Source organism: Doryrhamphus excisus, chromosome 12 (genome assembly GCF_030265055.1).
Source record: "Doryrhamphus excisus isolate RoL2022-K1 chromosome 12, RoL_Dexc_1.0, whole genome shotgun sequence".
Classification (NCBI taxonomy): Eukaryota; Metazoa; Chordata; class Actinopteri; order Syngnathiformes; family Syngnathidae; genus Doryrhamphus; species Doryrhamphus excisus.
The window spans coordinates 6,413,605-6,438,395 of record NC_080477.1 but is presented as its reverse complement, the minus strand read 5'-3'; the positions used below and the strand labels follow the sequence as shown (position 1 = coordinate 6,438,395).

The window sequence follows — 24,791 nt, the reverse complement described above, 5'->3', positions numbered from 1 at the left end:
GGATGGATGGATGGGTGGATGGACAGAAAAATTCACAGATCACAGAACATGGGGAAAACACGTTTTACAGCATATATGTGCATATTGATTTAGTGCAGTGACAGTTAGAGTACACAAGTGAAGTGAACACACTTAGAGTCCATCATGTAGATGTGTGTGTATGTGTATGTGTGTGTATGATGATAGTCATAGTGCTTGTGAAGTGCATGTGTGTGCGTTCCAAGGTGATATATTATGTGTTTAATGTTGTGTATTAGCATATTTATTATTCCATGTGCATATTTTTAGTTTTTTGTCATTCTATATACATAAGTAAAGACACAGTGTGTATTTAAATACAATGTGTGTATTTACTCATTTGTTCTCATCTATTTATCTGACACCATGACGACAGCGTGTGTGCAGTTGTCAACCCTTCTCCCCCTTCTGTTTAATGTGTGATAAGCATACACTTCAGTAGGCCGTCTGTATATATATAACGTGATGGATGTATACATAAGAGGGAAATGAACCAAGTACTATTTAAGTTGGACAAACGTACTTTATCAGCCAAACCATACCATCGTTAAAGTCACAGTGATTCACTAATGGAGAATTTTGTGTGACTTTTCAGTATTCACACAATAATAACATGGCAGGATGTGAGGATTAGGTGATGGATAGCGGGGTCTATTGAAGGGGTCACGTTGCTCTGGGATTGGTTGGACCTGAATCCATGTCTGCTCATCCTGGCATGGTCTTTAATTAAGCCTAGACACTCTTGTTTTGGATTGGTTGAACTGGAGTGTTCAAAACACTAGGTGAAATCCTCACAAATAGAACCCAGTATGTCAGAGTGGGCAACAACACATCCAGTGTCATCTCCCTGAACACCGGCACACCCCAGGGATGTGTTCTGAGCCCCCTGTTGTTTACTCTGATGACCCATGACTGTCGCCCCACTGAAACACCTTGTGGATTGGTGCAAGGCGAACAACCTGGTCCTGAATGTTGACAAAACAAAAGAGATCATCGTCGACTTCAGGAGATGCAGACCCAGCCACACTCCACTCTGCATCAACGACACAGCCGTAGAAGTTGTGAGCGCAACCAAGTACTTGGGGGTGCGTATCACGGACAGCCCTGGCTGGTCACTCCACGCCTCCTCTCTGGCAAAAAAGGCACAGCAGCGACTGCACTTCCTGCGGCGGATGAAAAGCACCTCCCTCTCCCCTCTTATCCTGACCACAGAGGGACCATCGAGAGCCGCAAAACTTTAAATTATTATTATTTATTCATTCATTCATTCATTCATTTTCTGAATGAATGCATACTATTCTAGCCTACATTGGTATAGCTTATATAAAATTACATTGTTATCATTATTTAACTTTAGGCTTTAGACTAGGGGTCTCAAACTCAATTTACTTGGGGGGCACTGGAGCTAGGGTCTGGGCAAGACTGGGCCACATCAGGTTTTCCAAAAAAAAAAAAATGCATTTATTAAAAACAGAAAAATATACAAACTTTTTCAGTGCTTTGGTTCCGATTTTCTACAATAAAAGCTCTGATAAAACATTCCACTGTTCTCAAATATCTAAATTTTTATTTTTCTGCACAAACTAAGATGAAAAATAAATAAACAAATCAAGAATAAAGAAAATCAATCAATCAGTAATAAATAAATAAATATAATAATAATAATAAAACAGCAAATAATAAAAACTTAAGAAACCACATATAGTTGGTGGGTAGACAAATTATTTTTTTCAGATTAAAATGAACAAAGCATTATTAGAGCCCTGTAGACATGACAAAACACGACTATAGTCACATTTATACTCTTTTTATTTACAACATATTGCGCAACTGCAGGGTCTTGTGACACATGCTAACTCGCAAACTAGAGAGCGAGCGACCTAAACGGTAGCCTCCAAGTTATTTCCTTTAAACTTAAATAGCCAAAAACTTACCACTTCCACACAGATAGGGAGGATAACTATTAACAGTTATTTATCCTTTAACATGAACATTAATCAAACGTAATATTTTTTTCTGGGTACATGATACAATACAGCATCCATATCAAACATTAAACTTTCATATCAAGGTGGGGGCCTCAAACTAGTGTCCTGCTGGCCACATTTGGCCCGCGGGCCGCGTGTTTGAGACCCATGCTTTAGACTGTTTATCTGTTTATTAGTGATTGGACTGAAATCCTCAATCCACCATCTATCCGAGGAACACATCAAAATGATATTCTCCATGGTGTGATTGGGAAAGGGAATTTTAAATGGGTGAAGCTGTCCCTCTTTCTGCTGCTCGTTGCTTGCTTTATAAAAAGGTAACACTCACTTTTCAAAAGACTAGTGAAAGGAATTACAACTGTTTTTTTTAAAAGGTGTGAAAGATGTGATGTGAGGGGTGGGTTCCTGCGTGATGGTGAGCGCTCTCAAGCATGTGGGTTAGATGTCCCAGAGGGAGTGGAAAGGGGCACCGATGGTCTTCTCAGCTGCTCTGACTATGTGCTGCAGGGTCTTTTTGTCAGAAGTGGTGAAGCTTCCGTGCCATATGTCGATGCATCTAGATAGGAAGCTCTTTGTGGGACAACGTTCTTGTTTTGGACAACGTAAGGCAAAAATCATGCTGTATAATAAGCATCTTGATAGAAGAGAATTGATTGTGCTATCTTTCTGGTTAGCGCGCAGACCTCACAGCTAGGAGACGAGGGTTCAATTCCACCCTCGGCTATCTCTGTGTGGAGATAGCTGTTCTCCCCGTGCATGCGTGGGTTTTCTCCGGGTACTCCGGTTTCCTCCCACATTCCAAAAACATGCTAGGTTAATTGGCGACTCCAAATTGTCCATAGGTATGAATGTGAGTGTGAATGGTTGTTTGTCTATATGTGCCCTGTGATTGGCTGGCGACCAGTCCAGGGTGTACCCCGCCTCTCGCCCAAAGACAGATAGACTCCAGCAACCCCCGCGACCCTCGTGAGGAAAAGCGGTAGAAAATGAATGAATGAATGAATAATATTTAGGTCTTGGACCTGAGATGGCCATTCCAGAATGTTGTACTTGTTCCTCTGCATGAATGCCTTAGTAGAATTAGAATTAGAGCAGTGTTTAGGGTCATTGTCTTGATGGAAATATCCAGCCCTAATGCAAATTCACTGATTCTTGATACTGACTGGAATCCATGCGGCCTTCAACTTGAACAAGATTTCCAGTACCTGCACTGGCCACATAGCCCCACAGCATGATGGAACCACCACCAAATGTTACTGTGGGTAGCAAGTGTTTGTCTTGGAATGCGCTGTTCTTCATCCACTATGCATACCGCCCGTAACCCTCGATAGAAAGCAGTCGAAAATGAATGAATGAATGAAACTTTCTGAGGTTTTCATGGAGATCCATTTCCCCAAACCACCTGATCAGGAGCACCAGAGAGAACGCAAGTAGGAAATTAAAAGGCTTCACTTAAGGCGTCTCTCTCTCTTCTACCCATGGACACTTGAAAAGCTATTTTGTCTTTTCCACTATACATGATCCAGGCTCGTCTGGATTTTTTTTTGCAATGCAGGACCTTTCCATTTCAACCCATGACAAGAGTGAACATTTCGGTCTTAAAATAACACACCATCATTATCTTATCTTTTTTGGCTGTGCAAAAGCATGACATGTCTGCTTATGTAAGAACTCTTCATGCATGTCAGTTGAAGGGAAAAGCCAAATCAGAAAATAAAGCCTGCTCCTCTGCAGTCTATTGTGGCTCTTTTTGAACATCTTATCTTGGACTGTGCGGGTTCCTTGTACAAAATCAGATTGGAAGTACTTTCTCACAGTCATATGTTTGAGCATCAGATATCCAACTGCCTACCCACTCTTGTCTATAACAGCTAAAGGCATTGTAACAGTTCATTTCAATATTTAGTATCAGGGTGACTGTAAGATTTTAAGTTGGAAAAAATGGCCTCTACTAGCACAGGATAGCTTATAGCAGCTGAAATCCACACCAGACCGTGCAACACCCCCCCAGCACACACAACAGGCCTCCTCACCAACAATTCACCCAGCCCCTTTTACCCGTGAAGAGCCAACCATAGTTCCCAATGAGAGGGTGAGGCAATACGTCTAAAAGGTACCCTATTTACATTTATAACACCCTTCTTTTATGTTAAAGTCTTTTAATAGTACCACACTGAACTTTCACTTCCTGTATACATTAAGCACTCGATTACACATAACTTAGATTACCCAACTACCACCCAGTTAATCCCCCCCTCCTCCAGGTGACACTTGGGAGAGTCCAATCAAGGTGATCAGCATCTGGCCTGCACTCACATGGGCGCGCCTCCATGTTTGTGCCCCGACCAATCACCTCAAAAAAAAGGAGAAACTGATGAGAAATTAGGAAAAAAACAATGACTTCAATGAAAAACTAAACTAAAGTGGCAAACAAATATAATTAAAGTACTAACCAGAATATAGTATGTAAATAACAAAAGCCAACTATAAACACAAATAGAAACATGACATTGTGTAGGTGGGGCATACACCTGATTAGTGAGGGATGATTGGCAGCTCCCTCACAGTGACCCAAGGATCCAATATTCTATCACGTCAGTGTTATCTGTTAATGATAACTCATAACCATTCCTCAGCCTATAGCGTGCACAGTTTCAAACGTTTAAGTCTCTCCATGTACAGTAAACCTCGGATATATCGGATTCAATTGTTCCCACTGGTTTTGTCCGATATAAGCGAACTCCGTTATATGCGTATACCGGAAAATGTCCGTTTTACGCATATATCGGATTTATATCCGGTGTATGCGTAAATCGGATTTTATCCGTTATAAAAAGGCACTTCCTTGACTATGTTTCCAATGTACCTGGACGCGCAGGCAACGCTGCAAACGCTGCAAATGACGTCGTATAGCAGCCTGTCACGATTCGGCGAATCGGAGCGCCACGATGCGGCCATCCGATATATGCGAGGGAAATTTAATGGAAATGCATTGGAACGGGACTGGAGATTTTGTCCGAAATAGGCAAAATCCGTTATAAAAAATCAGATATATGCAATGAATTTTTATTGGAAAAGCATTACAGAAAAATCGGTTCTTTTTTATCTGTCCGTTGTGAGCGAATTTCCGATATATCCGAGTCTGATATATACGAGGTTTACTGTATTTTGCACTGAGCTGGATCGAGATGCAGTCGGTGGTGGCAAAAATATGTGTATTGATTAATGCAATCCAAAAAGCGTTAACACAAGACAATTGGGGAGAAGGCACATCATGGAGCAGTCCAGAAACAAAAGAACTCCCAATCACAGCTTAAGAAGGCCGCGGTCCACTGGGCAGTAGTCAGAGGACCAAAAATAGCGTTGGGCTCAAACTACAAGAAAAAAAGCAACGGGATTAAATGGTGGAATAGCTTTACATACCAAAGAAGTATGGCTGTCGGAATGCCGTGGAAGACAAAGGAATAATCCAGCAAAACTCAAAGCTGACAACAATGAGCCTAAGTATAGCATTCAATTCCAGGTGTGCACAGTAGAAGATGGAAGATCATCACAGCAGGTGACACCACACCCCACTACTGTATTAGCCTAGCTGCTAGTGCATTCATATTAGCAGTATGTTTTATGAATATAAACAAACATTGATTGCACTGTTGAAGGTGTCACTTTAACTTTGTTGTTGCAGTAATTATTGTTTAATTGTTTTACTCCAAGCGCACAGGCCTCACAGCTAGGAGACCAGGGTTCAATTCCACCCTCGGCCATCTCTGTGTGGAGTTCGCATGTTCTCCCCGTGCATGCGTGGGTTTTCTCCGGGTACTCCGGTTTCCTCCCACATTCCAAAAACATGCTAGGTTAATTGGCCACTCCAAATTGTCCATAAGTATGAATGTGAGTGTGAATGGTTGTTTGTCTATATGTGCCCTGTGATTGGCTGGTGACCAGTCCAGGGTGTACCCCGCCTCTCGCCCGAAGACAGCTGGGATAGGCTCCAGCACCCCCCACGACCCCCGTAAGGAAAAGCGGTAGAAAATGAATGAATGAATGTTTTACTCCATCACTGAACCACTGTTATTGTAATTGCATAACCGATGTGAAAGAGTGAGGAAAGTCATTTATGAAAAGTGTTTGCTGTTTTAAGATGGCAAAAAGAATGCTCAAGAAGTGGTGTATAGTAAAAATATTTGATATAGTTGATATTTTTTTAAAAAGATTAAAGACGGACCTTTTTAATCACGTTTTTAAATAATATATTTAAACTTTTCTGTGGAACTGTGAACTGATTATGGGATGCACTCAATTGTAATCTGATGCATGTTCAAATGAAATAAAACTATTACCATTACCATTACCATTACCATTACCATTACCATTACCAAAACCCAGAACAAAAACCCACGGTGAGGCAGCATTTAGCCACTATGGCCCCCACTTGTGGAACAGCCTGCCGGAGAGCCTCAGGACTGCAGAGACTTGATATTTAAAAAAAAACAAACATTAAAGACACACCTTTTTAATCAGGCTTTTAACTAATATTTTTAAACTTTTCTTATGTTTTTATCTTTTTAGTCGTATTTTATGCTCTTAGTCTTTAGCTTTTAACTCCAGTATTTCTTCAGGGGGGGTCCTCCACACTGGGGGCTGTGTTGGGTCTGCTGAGGAGTGCCATCCTTGGGTCCCTTCGACCCGGCTGGCTGGGGGTTCCTCCCTTTAATGTGGGGGTCCACCCGTCTGTCGGAGTCGGGGGGGCCCGGGTGCTAGTATCGAGGGTTGGAGGGAGGGGCTTACTTAGTAATTGTTTTTCCTTTTAATTGTGGTAATTGTTTTTAATTCTGTAAAGCACTTTGTGTTGCATGTCTTTGCAGGAAAAGTGTTATACAAATAAAGTTGATTTGATTTGATTAGTAGAATACTGCCAAGTGCCTAGAAGGAATAAAGCTAAATCCTTTTTGTAGGACCATATTGAATTCCATTTTTTTTCCCTTTTGCTTATTTGCATCATGTTGAATTGCATCATATCGCAAGAAATTGCACCATATCAGATTGCATTGATTTGAAATGAGGTTTTCTCCGGGTACTCCGGTTTCCTCCCACATTCCAAAAACATGCTAGGTTAATTGGCGACTCCAAATTGTCCATAGGTATGAATGTGAGTGTGAATGGTTGTTTGTCTATATGTGCCCTGTGATTGGCTGGCCACCAGTCCAGGGTGTACCCCGCCTCTCGCCCGAAGACAGCTGGGATAGGCTCCAGCACCCCCTGCGACCCTCGTGAGGAAAAGCGGTAGAAAATGAATGAATGAATGAATAATATTCAAATCAATCAAACAAGGGTGTCCAAATCCATGTACCTCCCTACTTTTGTTCAAATAATTATTGCACACTTTCTGTAAATCCTATAAAAGTCATTTAACTTCTCATCTATCAGTGTACTTGACTGCTATATGATATATTTCACTGAAATGGCCGATCCCAACAACCAGGGATTTATAAAGGAAAATATGGAAAATTAACAGGGGGTGCTCAAACCTTTTCATACCACAACGCATTTCACAACATAAACACATCATAGTACATATTCCAAATACAATCACCTAAGTCAGTGTAGGTTAAAATGTTTGTCTAAACCAGGGGTCAGCAACCTTGGAAAGAAAAATAAGAAGAAAGAAAAACTGGACTGGAGCCGCAAAACAACATCAATGATTATCGCATCGTATTGTGCATGCTGCATGCTGTGCATGCGGGAACATTTCCAAATGCAAAAAAACAGAATCTGATTTTGAATGACAGACCTTCAGAATCAGATTCATATTCAGAATCAGAATCAGAAACAAAAAACAGACTGTGTACATATATTTATACTGTTTACTCTGTATATTTTGTATTTTTCATTCTTTTTTAATCGATGTGTCTGCACCTACTTCACCAAAACAAATTTCTAGTATGTTTGATCATACCTGGCAATAAACCCTTTTCTGATTCTGAGGGTGAATCGTATCGCCAGAAAATTCCATGTATCGTTAAAGTATCGTATCGCTGGCAGTGCATCGAGATGTGTATCGAATCGTCCTCAGTGCTGAGATTCACACACCGACATTTCAGGGGAAAGAAAAAAGTACAATTTCAACAAGATCCCAATCATTTAGTTACATTACCAGAAATGATTGGAGTATCAAAAGTGTGAAGAAGTCATCAAAAGATGAAGTCGGAAGTTGATCTTTGAGTATTGCTCTACCCATCACTACACCACTGGCACAAACAAGAACCGTGTTTGCCGTTTTCCTCAAACACTTGCAGAGTCTTCCAAGATGAGGTCCTCTGGAATTTCCGAAGCAGCTGCATCTGTCCATCCATGGCGTCCCATACCTTACAGGCATGTCAGCTAGATTATTCATCTAGAATCACAGACCTGACTGGAGTGATGTCACCTGTCCAGCACAGCAGACTAGCATGTGCTTGAAGCAGGTATACTTGGAGTCCTCACTGACGTTCTCTATAAATAAATCCATCTTCACAGTTCATCCAAATGTCTCTTCAATTCAAACTTGCACTCTTGCACTTAACTTGAGTGGTCGCGCCACTGCAGCATGTCTGCAGGGAGAGGTGTTTCTGTAATATTTATCACAGAGCAATGGCGACTCTGCATAAAATATTTTTGAGGTCATTGTTGCGCAATAAAGTGATGTATAAGTGATCAGCAGCGTCAGCAAGAAAGGGGATCTTTAGCAGTTAACAGTCACTTGTGTCTTCACTAAAATACTACGTACACACTTATGTCTAATATTTCAATATTGAACAAAAAAAAAATTGTTCTCAATCAGAAATCACTCCACACTCTTTATTGCTCTCTGGTTCTACATATCTTACTTATTGTGTGGAAATATGGGCTAATAACTATAAAAGCAATCTTCACTCGCTAAATGTACTGCAAAAAAGGCCAGTAAGGATAATTCATAATGCCGCCTGCAGACAACATACTAACTCCTTATTTCTAAAATCACAAATACTTCAACTTGCTGATATAGTTCATCTTCAAACAGCTAAAATAATGCATAAGGCTAAAAATAACCAATTAGCTAAAAATATCATCCAATACTTCTCTACAAGAGAGGAGAAATATGATCTCAGGGAAGAACTACATTTGAAACACTTCTATGCTAGGACTACGTTATGCTAGCCATAGCATTTCAGTATGTGGAATCAAACTATGGAATGGATTGAGTAAGGACCTCAAACAATGCACAACGATGAGCCAATTCAAGAAACAATACAAGCAGTTGATGTTTGCTAAATACAAGGATGAAGAGTCTTGAACCAGTCATGATGTGCTATATATATCACTATATTGACACTTACTATGGTACACATTATGTCATTGGATGCTCATATCACCTTGTACTTCAGTATGAGGTGCAAAAAAAATTGAAATTTTGGAAAAATTTTTATTATGGAAAGCAGGAAGTGAACAAATGTAACAGTTACTGATTGTAAAAGTACCAGATGGAGGGGTAGGATTTAATAAGCTTTGCTTCTTCCTACTCCTTTTGGACATGTGGAACTGTGAACTGATTATGTGATGCATTCAATTGTAATCTGATGCATGTTCAAATGAAATAAAACCATTACCATTACAGTTATTGCAGTGGTTTTCTACCTAAGATTAAGATTGGATCTATCTAAGATTTATGATCTCATGAGGAAAAAGCAGTAGAAAATGAATGAATGTTTAGAAGTTGCTATATGCATTGTTTATTATTCAGCTATATGTGTATGTGTTTGTATGCGTGTAAGTAATCTTTAGTTACTTTTAATGAGCTGTGTGAAGTTGATTCATGCAAACATGGTAAAAAGGGAAATAATCTGACTACCTTGTACTACAAGTAGTTTTCCAACTGACTCTATTCTCACAGACTATTATGCCCGCTGTCTTGTTAAAAACACCCTGTATTTTATGAAACAAGTTTAAGATTGCAATGTGCATACTGCAACGTATTGAGAAAGATGTAATATTTTAGCACGCTTATACCAGCCATATACGCAGTTACTGTGTGCGACTGGCCAATCACAGAACATGCAGTGTGAATACATAATGAACATTTTGTCGCGCTCTTCCGCGACACAGGTCAGTCTCTCTGATTGTATTCTTGTGTTTCTCCATTTGTTTCGTGTTGCTCGCTTTACTTCTGTGTTCCCTGTTCAGACTCTGACACCTCCTGAGCTGGGTGGAGCCACTGGGACCTGCAGCTGTTGCTAATTAGCTCCTTTCTTATCCTCCTCACCTGCAGCCAGCCAGGGCTGATCCCTAATTACTACCATCAAGCCATGCGTTTTCAATGCCGCTTATCCTCATGAGAGTCGCAGGGGTAATCACAGGGCACATATAAACAAACAATCATTCACACTCACGTTCATACCTATGGACAATTTGGAGTCACCAATTAACATGTTTTTGGAATGTGGGAGGAAACCGGAATCCCTGGAGAAAAACCCACACATGCACGGGGAGAACATGCAAACTCCACACAGATATACCCAGGTGGAGATTCGAACCTGAGCTCCTGTGTGGCCACCATACAGCCATACGTATACGCAAATCACAGCAAACACACCCAAAGTTGGTGATATTTACAAAAGCAACTAGTTGTTGCTCATACCACAATATGAACATGAATGCACCATTGAATTATCTTCAATATTTCAAGTTAATTAACATCTTATGGATTATGTTTTTGAACTGTGCATGAATAGGGAGTACATGGCTTCAGGTCAAATGTCTGAAGGGGTATATGACCGTAGGGTTTTAAAGAGAACCACTGATCGTGAGCCAACCGACCATGATAAACGAGGGATTCCTGAATTAAGACAAGTGAAATATCAGTGTATTTTTTTTAATGATTCAGTGTGGCGTGATTGAATCACTCATTTGGAAACAATCCAAAATCTATACAGCACAAGGCCAAAATACATAAACCTTTACGAATGACAAATAAATGTTCTGCACGCTTGTGGGCTTAAGATGAGTTCACAGACCTGCAGCTCTTTTAAGTTTAAATGGGAATTTGTGTTTGCTGGTTACTTTGGTCTTGCCTCTTGTTTAAGCTTCTTTGAAATCATTACATGTAGAGCAGGGGTCTCAAACTCAGTTTACTTGGGGGCCACTCAAGGTCGAGTCTGGGTGAGAGTGGGCTGCATCAGGTTTAAAAAAAAAAAAAAAACGCATTTATTAAAAATAAAAAAAAATAAAAAAAAACTTTGCTTTGGTTCCAATTCTCTACAAGAAAAGCTCTGATAAAACATTCCACTGTTCTCAAATATCTTACTTTTTATTTTTCTACACAAAATAAGATGAAAAATAAACAAATCAAGAATAAAAAAATCAATCAATCAGTAATAAATAAATATAATAATAATAAAACTCCAAATAAAAACTTAAGAAACCACCTATAGTTGGTGGGTAGACAAATTATTTTTTTTCAGATTAAAATGAACAAAGCATTATTAGAGCCCTGTAGACATGACAAAACACGACTATAGTCACATTTATACTCTTTTTTTTATTTACAACATATTGGCAACTGCAGGGTCTTGAGACACATGCTAACTCGCAAACTAGAGAGCTAGCGACCTAAACGGTAGCCTTCAAGTTATTTCCTTTAAACTTAAATAGCCAAAAACTTACCACTTCCACACGGATAGGGAGGATAACTGTTAACAGTTATTTAACCTTTAACATGAACATTAATCAAACGTAATAATTTTTTCTGGGTACATGATACCATACAGCATCCATATCAAGCAGCATCCATATCAAGCCGCACTAACATTAAATTTTCATATCAAGGCAGGGGCCTCAAACTAGTGTCCTGCGGGCCACATTTGGCCCGCGGGCCGCGTGTTTGAGACCCCTGATCTAGGGACTGCCACTTGGTTGAGTATAAAATGACAGAGTGAAAAATAAAACATGAAAGATTAAGACAGTCACGTCATATACAGACTGGATGGATGATGTCCATGGGTGGAATACGTGCACTGAGTCGTTCTGTAATTCATTCGAAATGATACAGCATAAAGAAACAGTAGTTAGAACTGCATGGCTGTTTAAAAGCGAGAGTTACTTGGGATAGGCTCCAGTTTACATGAACATGATACCAACCAGGCAGTAAGTCATTATTTATATACAACAACACACATATGCGTGTGTAAAACCAAGCGCTAAGTCTGTATAAGTGTGTCGAGTTAAAAGCACTCTGTTGATTGCTGTTACACTGTAACAAAAGATAAAGTGAAGTTGAGGACGGAAGACTTGACTTCTTCTGACTTCAGTCCGTCTCAAAAGGCTGTGCTATTGGTTGGTCATACGTTCCTCTCTGTGATCTGCTCCAATGGCCTCAGAAACACTCCGAAATCCTTGTTCTCTGTTCAAGGAAAAAACACTGTCACTGTCACAGGCTAAAATTTCAAAATGTATCTTAAAACACCACTATGTACATCTGTGCAATACTTTGTTTTTTTTACATTCAGTATAGTTACTCCAGACTCCATTCACTGTGCAATATCTGATCAACCTCCATGTGCAATATTAAGGGCTCTAAATGCAATATACTAAGTTCTATGTGAAGTATTTCCAGAATGCCTCATATTAACTCACTAGCAAGATCTCAGTGTATAGACTGGTCATATATTTCATCTTCTGTCATATTATCTACATACTGTATTGTATATAACTCTGGGAAAAACTGTTGATTTTGTTAATACTTGGGTTGTTTATATTGTTTATTTTTCTATATTGTGTATTTTTGTACTGCTTAACTGATTCTGGACTCTTGCTGCTGTGCAATGCAAATTTCCCCACTGAGGGACGAATAAAGGCATATCTTAATCTTAATATTAAAACAATCGTTTTGTTTCCGGAAAACCACTCCATGTATGTTACATTGTAGCTGATACATGGCATCAATTATTAAGCATGTTTAGAACTGTCTAAATTCCAGTATCATGGCTAGATTTATTATGCATACATTTAATTATATAACACAAGCCCTTTAAAAGACCGAAAAAGCTGAGCAGTGTGTAGTGATGCATTGTTTCATAGTGGGAGCTGTTTTTATTTTGGGTGGCTTATACTGTACATCAGCACCGCAAGGGGCATCAAATGTAGAATCAATAATGGAATGCACACACAATACGGTATGAAACTTACCTGTTTTCTACTACTGATTACTAAAGAATGGAAAAAAGGTAGAAAAACGTAGATGAAATATGAGAATCTAATCTTTCTTACTTTTTTGCCCTGTGTACCTCGAAAAATCAGTCAAAATTGTGATAAATGACTGATACTGAGATGTCTTTTGGAAAATGGCTGGGATTGAATGAGTTGATCAATGATCAGGGCTCTACATTAAAAACAAAAATGACTTGCCCATGGGGAATCCTTAAGGTGAGAACTACTTGCCCGAACTTGCCCCATGTAAAATGAAAAGACTGCCATAATGATATCATAAAATTTTTGTGGCATCACATGAGAATCTCAAATAAAGATGAAATGATTATCATTTCTTGTGGTTGTTTTCCTACATAGATCATGACGTTGCATGGAAATCTGGATTGTCAAGAGACTTCTACGCACTTTTATAAGTTGTTGCACCACAATGAAACATTATTGAATAGACACATTTGTGTACTAGTAAAGTGTTTTTCATCCAGAAAAAAAAAATGCTCAATGGTCAAACAATAATTTGTGAAGCAAAGGTGAGAAAAATACACAGAGAAATGGAAGCGCTAGATTTTGTAGCTTGTGCAAAATCAGCACTTGGTACTGGATCTAATCGGTGGTGTTTCATTGTGACCACTTCAAATTGTCACAGCAATGTGATTCACTCACCTGTGCCATCATTTGATTTGCTGCCGCTAATAAAATACTTGTTTAGGAGGCACTGGTTCATCACTTTTTGCTGTTTTCCTTCACAAGTTGTTGAAGAATTAGACCATGTTGGCAGGGACGCCATGATAGATGTTTTCCTAGTCAAACGATCGCTGATTGGTTGATCGAGAACAAGAACGGGTGTGGGTAAAACGCGGAACGCGGTCTAAATAAACGATTCTGATTGGTCCATTTCAAGATTTGCAAGGATTGGTTTGCAAATTACCAGCGGAATTACGCAGTCCGTGTTTTACCAACACCCAACAAGAACCGCTTTTAAAAAAACTCTTGGCAGTATGGCATGCCAAAGTGCACTTGCCCGACGGGAATATCACTGATACATCGTTATTATTGAGCCCTGATGATCAACCTGCATTAAAATAAAAAAAAAAAACAACAAACTCCCAAAACAATCAGTGCTTCGCCAGCCGTGAACCTCACCGCATGTTACAACAAATGATTCACTTGTTGTATTATCTATTTTAAAATAGGAGTTACTTTTAAATCATTCTGTATAACTGCCTTATTTCCCCAGTAACTATTCTAATTATTAGTTCCTCAGTAAATACCATATTTTGTGTACCTTATTGTAAGGTGAGACCATTTTATGAATACAGTAAACCTCGGATATATCGGATTCAATTGTTCCCACTGGTTTTGTCCGATATAAGCGAAATCCGTTATATGCGTATACCGGAAAATGTCCGTTTTACGCATATATCGGATTTATATCCGGTATATGCGTAAATCGGATTTTATCCGTTATAAAAAGGCACTTCCTTGACTATGTTTCCAATGTACCTGGACTGGGCAATGAAAAGAGACGTAAGGTAATGAGAATTTAACTTTATTGGACTCTGAGCATAACAAATTGTTAATTAAGCTAGGCCCTGTTACGCCCGTCAGGCCTACGTTAAGATCTCATTCACTGCTGTGCTAGTATTATTGACGTCACTCACTTATATTTGTCCTAAAACTGGAGCCAGGAGAAAGACAATAGCCAGTGACATCGACAAGATTAGCATAACGATGCGGCCTGGAGACTGGAGATTTTGTCCGAAATAGGCGAAATCCGTTATAAAAAATCCGATATATGCAATGAATTTTTATTGGAAATGCATTGCAGAAAAATCGGTTCTTTTTTATCTGTCCGTTGTGAGCGAATTTCCGATATATCCAAGGTTTACTGTATTATCATGCTTATATGCATGAATATTAATGTCAGGAACGACACAGGAACAACATTATTGGAGATGACAGTATCATAACAGTTATCAGGTCAGAATACTCACTTGAGAATGTGTTCCAATTCCCGCTTTATCTTGGTGACTACAGGTGGACCCTGGTATGTGAAAGCGGTATAAATCTGGACTAGTGATGCTCCAGCACGGATTTTTTCCATTGCATCCTGTCCACTGGCCACACCGCCAATTCCAATGATTGCTACTTTACCTAGAAGAAGACAATGATCACAGGTCAGGGTGATGTTTTGGTTGCAACTTGCTGAGATGAATAAAATTGTGTACCTTTGGTGAGGCTGTACATTTCTCTGACTGCGTTTGTGGCGATATCTTTGAGAGGCCGCCCACTAAGTCCACCGGCCTCACACCTATGAGGATCTTGTAGCATCTCTGGTCGACACACAGTGGTGTTGGACACCATTAAGCCATCCACTCCAAGCTGGGAACACAAAATGCACAAGTGTGTGTGTGTGTGTGTGTGGAGGGAGTGACAAACATGCTTCTCTCTGACGTAAGCGGCCAACCAAAGGCCATCTGGACTTTCATGGAGCTCTAATGTGAAGTCCACCGCCCCAAAAAGGAGTGCTGTAAAAATATTTGCCTTTTCCATTAAGGTTTGTCTTTTATTCGCTCCATTGAACAAAGAACACCGCCGTGTACTTTCTAAAACCAACCAGCTCAAGTACTGCTAAGGTCACGGTGAGAGGAAAAGTAAGTTCCGGTAACAAGGAACTTAAATGTACTTGGAAAAAAAAAAAAAAGACATCTTGAACAATCTTACAACCAAATTGAATGCAATGCAAGACTCCATGCTGCACTGACTCCCTCCCAAAACATGCTTTCATTATTCCATTTTGAATGGGATTCGATTTTTTGTTTTATTTACTGTGAATATTCCCGCACCGGGATATTGTTCATGTGTACGTCAGTTGTAATGCTGGGTTGGAAACATAGGGGGCAGTAGCTCTAATGGCACAATTGTGCTGTTAGTTCTGTGCCTGTTAATCTGGTTCACAAGATGGTTGGTGGGCGGCATGGCGGTCTAGTGGTTAGCGCGCAGACCTCACAGCTCAGCCACGTCTGTGTGGAGTTTGCATGTTCTCCCCGTGCATGCGTGGGTTTTCTCCGGGTACTCCGGTTTCCTCCCACATTCCAAAAACATGCTAGGTTAATTGGCGACTCCAAATTGTCCATAGGTATGAATGTGAGTGTGAATGGTTGTTTGTCTATATGTGCCCTGTGATTGGCTGGCGAACAGTCCAGGGTGTACCCCACCTCTCGCCCAAAGACAGCTGGGATAGGCTCCAGCACCCCCGCAACCCTAGTGAGGATAAGCGGTAGAAAATGGATGAATGAATGAATGAGTTCTCCTCCTATTTTGTGTGGAAGTGGTAACTTTTTGGCTTCTTATTTTGTCTTTCCCCACCCTCGACCATCTCTGTGTGGAGTTTGCATGTTCTCCCCGTGCATGCGTGGGTTTTCTCCGGGTACTCCGGTTTCCTCCCACATTCCAAAAACATGCTAGGCTAATTGGCGACTCCAAATTGTCCATAGGTATGAATGTGAGTGTGAATGGTTGTTTGTCTATATGTGCCTTGTGATTGGCTGGCGACCAGTCCAGGGTGTACCCCGCCTCTCGCCCGAAGAGAGCACCCCCTGCGACCCTCGTGAGGAAAAGCGGTAGAAAATGAATGAATATGGTTAGTGATATAGCATCATCAGGTCTTTTAGCCAGCATCTGGTGGGAAGACCAGAATTTTGCTAAATTGCCAGAATATTTGCTTTATTTTCAAATGGTGACAGGTATGATGTAATTTCATGCTGATATAACATAATGCCATTTATTCAAAACCTATGTCTACAATTATTATAATGGCACAACATTCAGCTTTATTTGTTCAAAAAAGGCAAAGAAATTGATCTTCTATGACGCCAAATGTCTTTTTTTAAATGTTTTGTTTACATTAATGACCCCCAAAAAGTTTGTAAAAATGACCCCAGTTAATTCATTCATTCATAATAATAATTATTCATTCATATGGAACGTGTCTACCTTCAAATACTTTCCAAGTTAAAGTTTCTTGAAAAAGTTTGCTGCCGAAAGTCAAGGATTGACATCAGTAGAAGTTGGTTAAGAAAAAACGTCTTTCAGGGCTCCCTTCCAAATGTGCAGTCCTCATTATTTGACGCGTTGGCGTCATTTCACACATGAATAAAACATTGTAACATTAGTAGGTCAGAAAAGTGCAAAAGCATAACTGGTCCCCTTTCACAGTATATAAAAAAACCAAAACAAACAAAAAAAAAAGTATCAGAATAAAATCTAACTTCTTACCTCAATAACAACATCAGCAATGTCCTTTTTGTCCTGTGTGGTGAGGTCAGGAGCGATCTTGACCAGGACAGGAGGCTTGTGTTCTCCCTGCAGGCCATCCCGCTCCTTCAACACCTACAATTAATGGTATTATATTATAATTAATTAATATTACCCTATCTTAATAACATGAAACAACTCTTTTCAACAGTCAAGGAGCAAGTAGAAAGTATCTAAATGGTGGCATTTTGTGACCGGTGTGCATTATAGAGGCCGCATACAGGGGGCGGGGTCCAAATTACGAGCTCAACGATGTCTGAAAACCGAAGTTACGACTCTTTGAGTTCATGCACGGTAAGTCACGGGTCTCCAGTCAGTAGCTCGTGACCTACCAGTAGCCTAACCACTTTGGTAGCTCTCCAAAAGGATTATTCATTTATTATTATAAATACCGACAAAATGTGAAAGTGGGGTTCTGTGCGGGTTATTGTGTGCAGCTGCTCTATAGCAGTCCGCTCAATACAAAGGGTCGAAAAATTAGTTATAATAGGTCCCCTTAAGTCTTTACAGGGCACTCACTGAAATACTGAAATGTAAAAATGAAATCCTTAAGTGTTATTAGGGGCTATAAGAAGACATTTTTTCTCTTTTTACTTTTTAAAAAAGTTTCAGGTTTTGGGTGCAAATCAAGATCAAAGAAGTTACCATATACAGTTTCTCGCCCTTTTAGGGCATGGAAAAGGGACAGGTCAAACTGCACAAGGTCACTTGGGGTGTGGCTACGTTGTCCCCATACAGGCTTGGGGACATCAACAGAGGTACTGTAGTTATCTGTAGAGATATTTCGGCCAGGAGTGTCGGGCCCACTAGCGTCAGAAAACTGCAATTTCCGACGTCTGAATGAAGAAGGAAGTTTGATACTCTCTGGCTCACTCCTGATTGATCACAACCCATGACATCGCTTCCTGTGACATTGTCTGATCTTGGCTGATTGGCATGAGAAAGTCACATGACTCTGTTGCCTTGCTGAGACATGGGGAAACCCTGTTTTTAAACCATGCACAAGTTACCATATATGGTTTCTTGCCTTATATTAAGTCTGTTTGATTGGTATACATTTATAAATAAACCATGCACTAGAAGAAAATGAATTCATTTAATCTGTACAGTCAGTCAGTTTCAAGGAGCCTTGGTGGAAATAATTATCATAATTAAAGATAATCTTTGATTTCAAACATACCGTACACAGGAGCTGGTGGAGCTCAGCTTTGCCTTGTAAGCTGCGGAGGCCTGGCGTATTAGGACTGCTGACATTTACCACCAGGTAGTCAGCCAGGGGGCCCAGCACTCTCATCCCTTGAGAATAATCTGCCTTTGCATCCTGGGACTGCTTGTTCTTCCCTAGGTTGATACCCAGGGGAAGGCCGACTATAAAGACATGCACACACACCACCGAAAAGACAGAACAACACAAACAGACTGTGTTGAATCATCACACATGACTCAACCAGGACACAGACTGTTAATGAGGTCACTCAAGAACTAAAAGCAAATAAGCAAATAAGGTTGAGGTGAAGAAAGGCCTCTCCGTCAAAAATAATGTAAGAACAAACCTTTTGTTTGCTCCTGCTGAGCTGCCTGGCGCACCTTCAGCCTCTGCTGCGCTTCTAGCAGACCACAGCTGTTGAAGCCATATCTACAGAGGACACACAGAACATCTGTCAACACCAACTTATGAATTATGTAGTTAAGTGGTTCCTGGACATAGCAATAGAATTCAGAAGTGTAGATGGTTTAACAAAAAAGATTTCTTAAATATGTACTTAGATCTAAAACAGCATAACTTGCTTAAACAATCTAGGATCCTTTGGCTTCCTGGACCTCATCATTGTTATTTCACCTGCCCTCCAGCTTGATACAGTGCAGGATACCGCATCACCTGATATATGGCAGGGCTCGACAATAACGATGTACCGATGGCCCGGGGCAAGTTAAAACAAAATTGGGGCAAGTAAATCCAATCAGTGATATTCCCGTCGGGCAAGTGCACTTTGGCATTCCATACTGCCAAGAGTTTTTTTAAAAGCGGTTCTTGTTGGGTGTTGGTAAAACACGGACTGCGTAATTCCGGTGGTAATTTGCAAACCAATCCTTGCAAATCTTGAAATGGACCAATCAGAATCGTTTATTTAGACCGCGGTCCGCGTTTTACCCACACCCGTTCTTGTTCGCGATCAACCAATCAGCGATGGTTTGACTAGGAAAACATCTATCATGGCGTCCCTGCCAACATGGTCTAATTCTTCAACAACTTGTGAAGGAAAACAGCAAAAAGTGATGAACCAGTGCCTCCTAAACAAGTATTTTATTAGCGGCAGCAAATCAAATGATGGCACAGGTGAGTGAATCACATTGCTGTGACAATTTGAAGTGGTCACAATGAAACACCACCCATTAGATCCAATACCAAGTGCTGATTTTGCACAAGCTACAAAATCTAGCGCTTCCATTTCTCTGTGTATTTTTCTCACCTTTGCTTCAAAAATTATTGTTTGACCATTGAGCATTTTTTTCTGGATTAAAAACGTCATGATCTATGTAGGAAAACAACCACAAGAAATGATAATCATTGAATCTTTATTTGAGATTCTCATGTGATGCAACAAAAATTAGATGATATCATTATGGCAGTCTTTTCATTTTACATGGGGCAAAATCGGGCAAGTAGCTCTCACCTTAAGGATTCCCCATGGGCAAGTCATTTTTGTTTTTAATGTAGAGCCCTGTATGGCATCAAATAATATATACTATGTGGTGTTGCTGGTCAGTAGCCAAAAAGTAATAACTAAATAAAGGAGCTATGAATATTACTACTGTTTAATATATCAGGTTTATGATATAAGGGTAAACTTGAGAACACGTGACACAACCAAGAAGTGTGAGGAAGGCTGAACTGTCTGAATTCACAGCTGGTTCACGGCTAGAAGAGGAGTCACTGAACATCTGACCTCCGTTGACTGGGTAGGCTACTGGCCTAGTAGGAGGCAGACCCCGGATTCAGACACAGCCATAGTGTCTGCATGCTCCTAAATCTTTACTCATACTTCCAAGTACAGCGGGTTGGGACCGGGGTTTTAGCCGCTGCCTGACTGATGATCACATCGTGAGCCTATAAAACTCGCCACACCCTGCCCAGCGCTTGCTCCCCAAATGCCGCACCAATGGTCCGCAGTGGTTGCGGAGGGGATCAACAATATTAAGTATTGGCTAATACCGATCGGTGCACCCCTACTGCATACTGCTGTCTAATACTAGAATGACAAGCGTAAACAAAGTAAGATAAACCAATAAAGATGATACTTTTTTTTTAATCACTTTGTTTGGAATTTTGCCTCTCATCCACAATCCTTATGTAAAACATGAACACAAGCCTTTCCCTATTCTGTGCGTTCTAAAGAAAGAAAAAAGTTAACACGAGGGAGCTAACAATGCACCGATTTCAAGTATAAAGCTCTCACATCAAGTGCATGTCTGTGTGCTACTACAGTAAACCTCGGATATATCGGACTCGGATATATCGGAAATTCGCTCACAACGGACAGATAAAAAAGAACCAATTTTTCTGTAATGCATTTCCAATAAAAATTCATTGCATATATCGGATTTTTTATAACGGATTTCACCTATTTCGGACAAAATCTCCAGTCCCGTTCCAATGCATTTCCATTAAATTTCCCTCGCATATATCGGATGGCCGCATCGTGGTGCTCCGATTCGCCGAATCGTGACAGGCCGCTATACGACGTCATTTGCAGCGTTTGCAGCGTTGCCTGCGCGTCCAGGTACATTGGAAACATAGTCAAGGAAGTGCCTTTTTATAACGGATAAAATCCGATTTATGCATATACCGGATATAAATCTGATATATGCGTAAAACGGACATTTTCCGGTAGACGCATATAACGGATTTCGCTTATATCGGACAAAACCAGTGGGAACAATTGAATCCGATATATCCGAGGTTTACTGTACTACTGATCATGGCGCCGAATACTACTTTCACAAAAATGAGGATTCAGCAGAGAGCATGATGGGAAAGTTACTGACAAACTACCTGTTGATGACGGCATGATCGGCTGCCAATCGAAACACACGTGGTTTGGGATTCCCCTCTTGTGGTTTTGGCGTGATGGTTCCAACTTCGACAAAGCCAAAGCCCATCTTGTACAAACCGTCCACTGCCTCTCCATGCTTATCGAAGCCGGCCGCAATCCCAACAGGGTTTTTGAACTTTAGGCCAAGGACGTTTACCTCCTATACAAACAAGAACAGGTTTACAGAGGATGCGGTATTCTCTTTAAGTGAGAGCGGTGCACTCACCAGTGACTTGGGATCCTGGTAGCGGTTGAGAGGAACCAAACCCAGACTGATCATTTTCACCGCTAACAGGTGGGCTGTCTCTGCCTCTACAACCCTTTGTAGCAGAGGCATCAGCTGGTTGGCATAGAAGCGTTCATCTCCGACCACGGTGAGGTACGAGGCGAAAAGGAGGCCACCTGAGCTGATGACCTTCACCGCCTCTTTGAGCTGCTTCTGTTGAAACACAAAAGAAAAGATGGTACTACCGTGAGTTTGGAGTTTGCATGTCCAACCCGTGCGTGTGGGGGTTTTCTCCGGGTACTTCGGTTTCCTCCCATATTCCAAAAACATGCATGTTACGTTAAATTGTCCATAGGTATGAATGTGAATGGTTGTCTATATGTGCCCTGTGATTGGCTGGCGACCAGTCCATGGTGTACCCCGCCTCTCGCCTGAAGACAGCTGGGATAGGCTCCAGCATACCCGCGACCGTTATATTTTTAAAAGACACACCTTTTTAATCAGGCTTTTAACTAATATTTTTAAACTTTTCTTATGTTTTTATCTTTTTAGTCCTGGTTTATGCTTTTAGTTTTTAGCTTTTAACTCCAGTGTTTCCTCAGGGGTGGTCCTCCACACTGGGGGCTGTGTCGGGTCTGCTGAGGGGGTGCCATCCTTGGGTCCCTTCGACTCGGCCGGCTGGGGGTTCCTCCCTTTGATGTGGCGGTCTGCCCATCTGTTGGGGTCGGGGGGGGCCCGGGTGCTGGTCCCCCGATGGCACGACCTGCGGCTCCTCCCAGCGTGGACGGCCCCAAAGGTGGTGTTTCCTTGATCCTCAGTGCCATGCCATGTCTCCCTACTGTGTGTGATTGTGTGTGTGTGTTTCTAGTATGGAGGGTGGCAGGGAGGGCCTTTCTTAGTACAGTAAACCTCGGATATATCGGATTCAATTGTTCCCACTGGTTTTGTCCGATATAAGCGAAATCCGTTATATGCGTATACCGGAAAATGTCAGTTTTTGGATTTTATCCGTTATAAAAAGGCACTTCCTTGACTATGTTTCCAATGTACCTAGACGCGCAGGCAACGCTGCAAACGCTGTAAATGACGTCGTATAGCGGCCTGTCACGATTCGGCGAATCAGAGCGCCACGATGCGGCCATCCGATATATGCGAGGGAAATTTAATGGAAATGCATTGGAACGGGACTGGAGATTTTGACCGAAATAGGCGAAATCCGTTATAAAAAATCCGATATATGCAATGAATTTTTATTGGAAATGCATTACAGAAAAATTGGTTCTTTTTTTATCTGTCCGTTGTGAGCGAATTTCCGATATATCCGAGTCCGATATATCCGAGGTTTACTGTATTTGTTTTTCCTTTTAATTGTGGTAATTGTTTTTAATTCTGTAAAGCACTTTGTGTTGCATGTCTTTGCAGGAAAAGTGCTACACAAATAAAGTTGATTTGATTTGACCCGCATGAGGATAAGTGGAAAAAGTTGGATGGATGAATAGAACATTTATGTACAGGTGTGTGTACACATACACATTGATATGAGTCTAAGAGCTTTTTAAATATTAGTCTAGTAATACAACACAGAAACTACAACAAAAACATATATTCAACATATTGTTAAACGCATACTGTTATTGCAAAGAGAGTCATTTGCATATATTGTACTCTTATGGGTCATTTTATAGTACAGTGGATTATATTATGACTTGTGTTTGTTATACAGCATGCACTGTAGTTTCTAGTTTGCCAGATCACAACAGTTCAGGAAATACGAAAGTTATTCCATTTTAGCTAAATGTGTGACTTCAATGAGTGCTCACGTTTCCAGATAGGGACAATGATAAGGAACAGCAAGATGATTAAACTCGCCAAGTACTAGCTGCAGAGACACCGAGCTAACTGATTTAGCAGCCTTCACAACAAACTGCCTGGCGTTAGCTCGTGTTAAGAGTTCGTGGTGACGGTCTCCCGCCAAGGGCAAAATAAATATAATTTACCTTGAAATGTGCCGCCATGAGTCCGCTCTGACTTTGAATGGAAGTTTACGAAAGCGTCACACAAGTGGCCTGAGCATGCGCGTTATTACAGTATGTTCCTAAAGCATGTATTCAGTTGCAAAGCGTTTAATTCGCCCAGCAGAGGTTGTACTTTTCATGTCAACCTGCGCCAGGAGCTGCTGATCATTACTTGGTTATGTATAAAGTTTCTTTAAAACAAATAAGGAACTGCAGATCAAGGAGAGTTATGTCACTACGCAAGCCATGCTGGAAATGCAATCGGTGCCGCGCATGTGCGAGGACAACTTCACTTCCTCCTTTAGCAAAATTACGACAGAGCTTGACGTCACGCGCTGTTGTCGTTATTGTTTTTTAAATGTACGGACATAAATGATCAATAAGCATGTTTCATATGTAATATATTGGAGGTTATTTTATTAGTGTCTATTATTAAAATAGTTCGTTAGCATACTGTGTTATGACATCCACCGAGACTGAGCTACGTAAAAACGTACGCAACGTACGTAAATGACATATCCGGATAGGTCTAACAAACAATGGGCAGTGTTTTGAATTCGTGTCTGCATCCTAAAAGTGCGCATTTGTAGGCTACATGACGTCAATGTGGTAAGCGAAGGCTCCTCCAAATGCCGCCGACAAATGTATCCTCCTTGTACATTGAGACGAAGTCTGCATTCAAACCAACCTTCGTGACGCATCATTTACCCAACATTCTTTGCGCGCTTCCGTTCAGCCCTTAAAAAGTCAACATAACGGTGCAAAGCTGAGAGAACCAAGCATAAGTGTTTAATGACTGTTAATTTCTTCGTAAATCCTAATTATTTACTTGATGTCCGCAGCCTTTAAATGTAATGTCTTTTTTAAACGTTTCTACAACGTGGAGAGATTTGAGCCAAAGGACGGGACTCCCTAA

At 40.7% G+C, this 24,791-nt stretch overlaps 1 protein-coding gene across 1 annotated transcript; it reads right to left on the bottom strand.

The window, feature by feature from the left end:
* Positions 1-11,519: 11,519 nt before the first annotated feature.
* dhodh (dihydroorotate dehydrogenase) lies at positions 11,520-24,160 on the bottom strand. Its single transcript, XM_058089743.1, has 9 exons — positions 23,858-24,160; positions 21,861-22,073; positions 21,595-21,794; positions 19,094-19,176; positions 18,721-18,908; positions 17,502-17,615; positions 15,452-15,605; positions 15,218-15,377; positions 11,520-12,420 (listed from the first exon to the last, which is right to left on the bottom strand). The coding sequence occupies exons 1-9, from the start codon at positions 23,873-23,875 to the stop codon at positions 12,348-12,350; spliced, it is 1,203 nt and encodes a 400-aa protein (XP_057945726.1). The 5' UTR covers positions 23,876-24,160; the 3' UTR covers positions 11,520-12,347.
* Between the last annotated feature and the right edge of the window lie 631 nt (positions 24,161-24,791).